Source organism: Bicyclus anynana, chromosome 6, assembly GCF_947172395.1.
Source record: "Bicyclus anynana chromosome 6, ilBicAnyn1.1, whole genome shotgun sequence".
In the NCBI taxonomy this organism is placed as follows: Eukaryota; Metazoa; Arthropoda; class Insecta; order Lepidoptera; family Nymphalidae; genus Bicyclus; species Bicyclus anynana.
This window is the reverse complement of record NC_069088.1, coordinates 12,784,818-12,793,488: the sequence shown is the minus strand read 5'-3', so window position 1 is coordinate 12,793,488 and position 8,671 is coordinate 12,784,818. Positions and strand designations below refer to the sequence as shown.

The 8,671-nt window shown below is 36.5% G+C and overlaps 1 protein-coding gene across 2 annotated transcripts in view; it reads left to right on the top strand.

Moving 5' to 3' along the window:
• The first annotated feature begins 5,326 nt into the window (after positions 1 to 5,326).
• The window catches only part of LOC112054503 (gamma-aminobutyric acid receptor alpha-like), a 34,738-nt gene continuing 31,393 nt past the window's right edge, over positions 5,327 to 8,671 (top strand). For both annotated transcript variants that reach the window (XM_052882140.1, XM_024094307.2), the window contains exon 1: positions 5,327 to 5,486. In XM_052882140.1, coding sequence (XP_052738100.1) covers positions 5,440 to 5,486 — 47 coding nt within the window. In that variant the 5' untranslated portion in view covers positions 5,327 to 5,439. The remainder of the gene's footprint in view (positions 5,487 to 8,671) is intronic.

Genomic DNA, 8,671 nt, shown 5'->3' with positions numbered 1-8,671 from the left:
GCGGCGGCTTCGTCCCGCGGAGTGCCGTCGCGCCTGCGCCACGCCTCTACAATGGGATCTCAACTTACTCCTGTACTTTTGACTACTCTTTAGCCCGCCCAAAATATGTTTGTGAGGACCTCAACTCCTTCGCAATTTTTTCATCAGATCTACAGTCAATTGAAGCCGTTGATCTCGAAATGGGTAGTTTATAAACATTTTTAAAACGTCGACTTCAGTGTTTACTGATGGTCCGGATCACAGATTCTGCTACATCCAGCAAGAAACTTAATACTACATAAAAGTATAATTATTATATGTAGAAATCGTTTAACTGTACCTACTTTAAATTAAATTACAATGTGTAATTTAGGAACAGTAGCCGATAAGTTTCAGGAAACAAATGCATCCTTTTCCGTTTTTATGTTTTGTCTGGGAACTACTCGACTACAAAATATCGGTAGATTGAATATTATCACTACTAACTAACTGATAGAGAGATTGGATATGATCAGTATAGACTAAAACATTATCACCCTAAGTCAATACCTGCATTAAAATCGAGTAATTGGTCTAAGCTCCAAATACCGACTGTCCCAAGAGTCTTGCAGTGGTCTACTGAAACCAGTAAGACGCCTAATATTGATGAACATAGTTTTATGTTTCGACTCTAAATTTTCAATCCAATGTTCAAGTCAATTTCGTAGAGCATGCGTAGCCTTCGTAGCGCATCAAAGCGCGTCCGTGTCTTTCAGGCACGATGCGAGGCTCAAATATGGCTTTCGTGTGCTTACGTAGCGTTCTGCTATACGTAGAGCGGTGAATGTATGTTAGTATGTGGCGATAGATGTGGAAGTTATTTAGCGCGGCGGTTGCACACGTCCGCTCACAGATTAGTCGACAATGCATTGCATTCGACACATATTATCATTGCATAGTCTCTATACAAATCTAAGAAATATTGGTACTAAACACTATGCGTGGTGGATCTAAGCCGTATACCCTTATCTATAAGAAGGACCTGACTCTGTAATAGGCCGTTTATGTAGTTTGATAACGATGCTGATAATGATTTGATAATGCTAATGACAACTCAAATTTGAATAAGAATTGAACAACATCATTAAATATTTTTTTTTATTTCAAAGAAAATAGAACGTAGATTGAAAATATACATTTAAATAATGTGACTATCCCATCAAATTAGAAAACGTCGTTTTTGAGAAAATCACGTATATGTAAACGTGTAAAATACTTGTTGGAGACTGTTAATAATTTTATGTTGTCATTTTCGTAGAGCATGCGTAGCTTTCGTAGCGCATCAAAGCGCATCCGTGTCTTTTAGGCACGGAGCGAGGCTCAAATATGGCTTTCGTGGGCTTACGTAGCGTATATGTAGAGCGGTGAATGTATGGTAGTATGTGGCGATAGATGCGAAAGCTATTTAGCGCGGCAGTTGCACACGTCCGCTCGCAGATTAGTGGGAAATGCATTGCATTCGATATATATTTTCATTGCAAAGTCTCTATACAAATCTAAGAAATATTTGTACTAAATACTATGCGTGGTAGGTCTAAGCTCCGTATACCCTCATCTATAAGAAGGGCACGACTCTGTAATAGGCCGTTTATGTAGTTTGATAACAATGCTGATAATGATTTGATAATGCTAATGACAACTCAAATTTCAATAAGAATTGAACAATATCATTAAATATTTTTTTTATTTCAAAGAAAATGGAACATAGATTGATTGTGAAATATACATTTAAATAACGCGACTATCCCATCAAATTAGAAAACGTCGTTTTTGAGAAAATCACGTATACGTATAAAATACATACATAGATATGTGCAGTTCGAAATAAAGAACCTGCTTGTTGGAACGTAACGATATTTTTATAACTCGCAAGTGCGAGTTCCGAATTCACCTCTATCTCTCTCTGTTTAACACCATACTATAGAATGAGAAAAATAGCGGTGAATTCGAAACTCGCACTTGCGAGTTATACAAACATCGTTAGAGAATAGCCGTGCTGTTAAAAATTTTAAGATGTCATTTTCGTAGAGCATGCGTAGCTTTCGTAGCGCATCAAAGCGCATCCGTGTCTTTGAGGCACGGAGCGAGGCTCAAATATAGCTTTCGTGGGCTTACGTAGCGCTCTGGTATATGTAGAGCGGTGAATGTTCGGTGGAATGTTGCACAATGCGGCGGCAGATGCGGAAGTTATTTAGCGCGGCGGCTCCACACGTCCGTTCGGAGATTAGGCGGCACAGCGATGTATCGCTATCGATACGTAATATGATCATTGCATAGTCTCTTTATACAAAGTTTAGAACAGAGGTTCCCAAACAATTTTTTCTCATAGACCACTTTCGAAATCTCGCTGATTCCGGTGGAGCCCTGCAGCTACCATTTCCCAAATTTCGGAATAATATGTATATCTATTAGAATTTTCAGAAAAGAAATTTTCGTTGCGATTCTGTTCCAATCAAATTAATTAAGTTGATTGCTGAATTAATTAATTTAGTAGATGTAAAAAAGCAAGGTTTGCCAAACAAAAAACTTTACTTTTTAGCTTCTAAGTACTCAAAGCTCAAGGATTAAAAAAAATCTCATTTGTTTTATTTAGAAACCGCCAATTCAGTATGAAAACTAGATACAATTTCATGGACCCCCGCTTACGAACTGTGAACCCCTGTTTTTTTGTTACGACAGCGTAGACTCCTGTTGAGTCTCCCGTGGACCCTTGGGAGTCCACCTGAACCACTTTGGGAACCAATGGAAGTTCATCTCATCCTAAAAGAATTAGTATTTTTTTAGTATTTAGTATTTATGTTTTTGAGGAAATCGTGAATAAACATCGATATTTACCTACAGGTCAAACATAAAAATAATTGGCATAAATCTTGCAAAAAATTTGGAAAAAAACATGGTCGTTCTTTATCAATTTTCAGTTTCACCACCAGAGAATAAAATACAAATGTTGTAAACAATAATTGTTGTAAGATTATGCTGGATTAATCACAGAAACAGCGATCGTAGAGAATTTTTCATATCTCCAATTGATTTGATGTCATATTTTTCCAAACCAATAGGTTGAATAAAACAATTTCATCGTATAAGAATCGTTCGCTGGATGCCCGCTGACAACATCATCGGCGCGTGAATGTGCCTTTAGGAAAATGTTGGAAAATATGTGAATGTAGCTTACTATGTCCCGAAATCACTCAAGTCTTAAGGATTCTATGTAAAACCTTATTATCAACTAAGTACCTACTTATTTATGTTATACTAGTGGACGTCCCGCATTTTAGTTAATTAGTTTCCGTTCCCGTGGGAATACGGGGATAAAATAGAGCTCATGTTACGCGCTGACAATGTTGCTTTTTATTGGTGAAAATCTTTTTAAGTTTTACTTATGCTGTTGTAACTTTAGAAAAACTTACAATCGCATTTATAATATTAGGGAAGTATAAATAATCAATTTTAAAGGTATCACTATAATCTCCATGTAGGTACCTACTATTATTTGCACCACTGACACCTCTTTTGGTTTGTATTTAATTTCTAAAAATTCTCTCGAACAAAAACTCTCATGTCTACAGTCGCGCAAGCTTACTAATAGAACTAGATAATTATGATGTTGTGACTTTAGTTGTTACTCACAAATAAAATGGAATTGTCTATGGATATAAGAGCTTTGTCTCTATTTGTCTCTTAAGATAGAAGAAGAGTTTCTCCATAGTAACTTCATCACAATAAGATTATTGCGTAGGTATAGCCTATATCCGTATTATGTAAACTCGACGTAACCTCAAGGGATCTCGACAATCTTTTTCGTCACTTTAAATCAACGATACAGCACTTAAAAGAAGATATATATATTCGGGAATGGTTCTGTAACCGTAATAATATGAGCTTAACTGCGATACGCCAGCAAAAAGTAAAATGCCTACTTGAAATAATACGGTCGTTTTCGTTGGCTAGTGATTTCACTCGGTCCGATAACTCTTTAAAATTTTTACACTTTATGAGTAGGTATGTGCACATAGGTAATTCCCATTTCCTTCTCATAGATCCACTGGCATTAACTTGATAAACATTTGAAACTATAATGATTTTTTCCGGTCTACTTGCGAATAGAATCCTATTGATCTTCTTTCTACATATCTTAATAAAAAATGCAAAAATTAGTATGTTTGTTACTCAAACGCACAAAAATAATTCGGACGTCGAAACTACCACTTAACATCAGGTAAACTTGCTTTCTCCAATTTAAAATCATAAATATATTTTTGTTATTTATAATGAAAGTTGAATCCTAGATACTGTCCAAAACTTTACTACACATAACACAGTATTTAAATCAATACGTGGAGTTGTGTTGCTATAATATTCTATTTAATTCTAGCCTGGGCTAGCGAATAATTCGGGTCTATTGTTCTTTGTCCAAATTCGCATATTATTATGTAGATTACTCATATTAATCCGAGTTCTATTCATAAATTCGAAAATGATTTCATAGTTCGCATTCCTACTCATATTCTCAAAATTAAATATTATAAACATGCATACGATCTTAATTCCAAGTTCTGATATAATCTCTAGTACATTTTTATCTGATTTTTTTTACATCTGTATTGGAATAATATTCTTGTTTTCTCTTACATAATCTTTATCCACGAAACAAATATAATATCTAGATACTCCACAAGAATCTATCAAGTATATTGAAGAAAGTGTGACAGCAAAGGAAATCTCAGAGCGGTCCCTCAAACCGGATATGTAGGAGGGTTCGACCTGGATTTAAGGTTACAGTGATCGTGATATGGTTAAAGATTAATCTTTTTAACATAAAAATTAAACCTATAGGAGAGGAAATTTGGCGCTTTGACCCACCATGCTGCTCAGGTTGGTGGGTACAAGTGTTAGATATTAAATACACCTTGTTTATGACACACAGTCATAAACAAGGACAATATTCCACTTACCAACTACACAACAGCTTATGTTAGAAGTTGACACGAACAGTCCATTGGGCAGGGATCGAACCTGAACCTCTCGGAATTACAATTAAATCCCATAACTACACCATGAAGCTACAGGTTCGTTTCGCAATAAATGTAAAACATTAACCTCATTACCGTAAATGGCTTTTGCCTTTGGAATGTCTGAAACTTTGATTGAATCCTGAATTCCTGAAAATAACACGTGTAGCCAGATAATGAAAGCTATTTAAACTTTTATCCTACGGTATGTGAACAAAGTAGCGGTCTAAGATTCAAGACAGGAGCATAGAACGCGCATGCGTGGTCAGATCAGAGGAGCGGAGGCTTGAGCGCGAATCATCAAGACGTGGAACTCTCCGCTGGCGTATAGCAACCGACTTTTCCAACCGCGTTCGCCGCAAGTTTCAACTGAAAATCGCGAAAAACGCGTCGCACGCAACCGCGAGTTATGACTGAGTATATGTTTTTGAAAAGTTTTGCCGCTTTCACTTTTTGGTAAGTCTGTATGCTTTCTCTTTTGCAAAAACAAATATTAGGGCTTCTTTTTCATCTGTTTATTTTTCTGTTTATCGAAGTTTACTTATGGAAACATGCTAATCTTTCATCTTGTAATTAAGAGGCTGCTTAACTAAGAAATAATGCAACTTTACTTTGATTTGGTCGGTGTACTTTACTTATGCGTATTTTGGTCGGCTTAGACCCAACGTCTTAGATGTTTGCGCGTCGCAAACTACTCGTAGCTCATGATTATGTTTTGTGATTTAAATAGAGGCTTCCTTCTTAACTAAGAAATAATGCAACTTTACTTTGATTTGGTCGGTGTACTTTACTTATGCGTGTTTTGGTCGGCTTAGACCCGTCGTCTTAGATCTGTGCGCGTCACAAACTAGCTTATGATTAAGTCTTGGAGTTTAAATAGTCGGCCTAACACCGACAATAACGTCATTAAAATAATATAGCTACGTCTACTTATAATAATTACTAGCAGGAAACAGATATTGTGTTATTATTGAATGAATGCTCTGAAATTGATAAACAATTTTTAAAATGTACGTATATCCTGAGGGACGCGAGCAATTTGTACAATATCTGAGTTCTGTAATAGCTGATATGCATATCTATATCTATATTATATATAGTTTATAGAACTGTATATATTGTACGTTTTTTAATTGTTTTGAGCAACTTAGGTACTTACTACTAACATACTTTTATATTAGCATCTGAGTTATATACCTATACTATTATAAAGAGGTAAGGGTTTGTGGTATTGCTGGGGGTATCTCTGGACCAACTGAACCGATTTGGAAAATTCTTCTACCACTAGAAGGGTAGAACCACGTTATACCACCACGTGTTATAGGCTATATTTTATCCCCGTATTCACACGGGAATGGGAACTACGCAGATGAAACCGCGTGGCGTCGGCAAGTAGTTGATATATGCATCCATAGAGCCAATATGCGAATATACATACCTGTGTATTGTATATATTTTATCAGTACTAATATAGTACTAGTGTAGGCAGTGTATTCAAATTGTTTGCAATAAAGAGACCCTCGTCAAACGTCGCTTCCGTTCGCGAGGTTATTTTTATTTTAAAGAATATCAAGTTTCTTATTCATTTTTAACAAAATTGTAAGAGCTAATAGAAATTAATGGAATGTCTCACTTTACAAAAGGAACGACAAGTTTTGTTATTGTTTGTCAGAGGTTAAATACCTACCATAGTCCTGGATCTGTAGAACATTTTTACAATTGATTACTATTAAGTTAATTTTCTGTGAGTAGTTACATCTAGATGAGGCGCTCAATTTTTTTTATTTACGAAAAATCTTTATTCTGATAGCTAACTGGGTTACCAGGTAATGACAATTTCTGAGCGTCGGAACGAGATAATGTACCACGCAATGTTTAGGACATTGTGGCTGTTAAGTTGTAGGTATGACTATTAATTAAGCAACAGTAAAAAAACTGGTTATTAACAACTTTCAATAACCTCGTCATTGATACAAGTTGAGAGGAGGGGAGTTTACCAAAAGTTGTTATCTCATTCCGACGCTCAGAAATTTTCATTACCCGGTAACCCAATTAGCTACCAGCATAAAGATTTTTCTTATGCTGGCAGCTGTTTTTAATCCTTTAGAAAAAGGTTTCTCAAATTGGGGTACGTGAACCCCTCCATTCGACGGCAGGGGGTTCGCGACAAGATCAAGTCAGAACTAAGGTTAATATTGTCCAAAATTACTCCATTGAATCCATTTGCGACAAGAAACAAGCATAACATTAATATTACTAAGACATTTCTTTTGGTAGGTACTTTATGTGCTACCTTTTATTCAAATAAAAACCTTATTTTCTTCAACAGTCAAATTTTTTTTTTCTTGGGGGAGGGGGGGGGGGGGGTTTATTAGCTAATATGGTGGGGTTCGCTCTCACTTGGAAATTTTGAGGGGTTCGTGGAGCTGAAAGTTTGAGAAACCCTGCTTTAGGCCAATACATATGCGAAGAAGTCCCATCATGTTGCTTGTTTTTGGATCTTTCCATAGGACAAGTAGCATGGACAGCAAAAATAAGTTTATTGTATTGCGTGTGTCTGAGTTCTAAATTCGTATCTACAAAATGAAATTATATTATAAGCCCGCCAACCCGCATTGCAGCATCGTGGTGGGTCCAACCTCCAAACCCCCTTTTTCTACTGATAGGAAATGAAATTTGTGCCCTACAGTACCTAGTTCATTAATCAGATAATGATATGTCTAAATACAAATTCACTACACATTGAAATTATTGAAAATACACCATTTGCCCCATACTGAAACCAAATACGTCTTTTTACCTAAATTGGCAAAAAATGTAAATCCAATAAAAAGTAACGCGTAACGAGAGTGCTCGCTCCTTTATCCCAAATCCAGTTACCTTAATGTGAACGTTTTACAGCAGGTGTCTAGTAATTTGTCAGGACTTTGCTTTTTTTTCTGATTGTGTAAGTGCCGTAGACTCCTTATGGGACCTCAGCGGCGTCACCGGGGGATTTGGGCGAGCGCAGAAGCATCGCCTGATGGGGCCCGAAGGCAGAAGCAAAGTAGATGGGCGGAACGACTCTCTAAGGGCGTCTCCTCTGAGACTCGGACCTCGGTAGAGAATGTTTTGGCCTCAATGTATCAGTCCGGGCGCCCCCGAGATCGTGAGTCAGGATTTTGCGCTGCAGTGAACAGCGTGGGAAAAGAAAGAAAATAAATATTTTTCAATGCATCTTTAACCAATGACGCATACTTTAATAGATTAAATTTTAGTTTATAGGTATTTAAAAAATAATAATCGCAAAATAACTCCAGAACGACTAATTTGGCTAATTTTTATTCATATATATTCCTTAAGGCATGAAGACGGTTCGTATAAAAAGAAAATAAAGATACAGCTGAGTATAGTACCTCCTCTCCTCCTTTTTGGTTTTTTTTAAAACCCGTGTAACATGCATGAAGAATAGTAAAAACATTTTTCTTTCAGCTTTAAATAGGGAGATGCTATATTGCAAAGGACTTATATGCTCTGACATATTTCACCAATGTGCTTGCCACAAAATAAGCCCAAACTCAACGAGCCCATGTTGCTCACTGTAAGATTTGCTATGACCAGCTTCCGTCATCAAACTAGTTCCATGGTGGGTACCTTGTCAT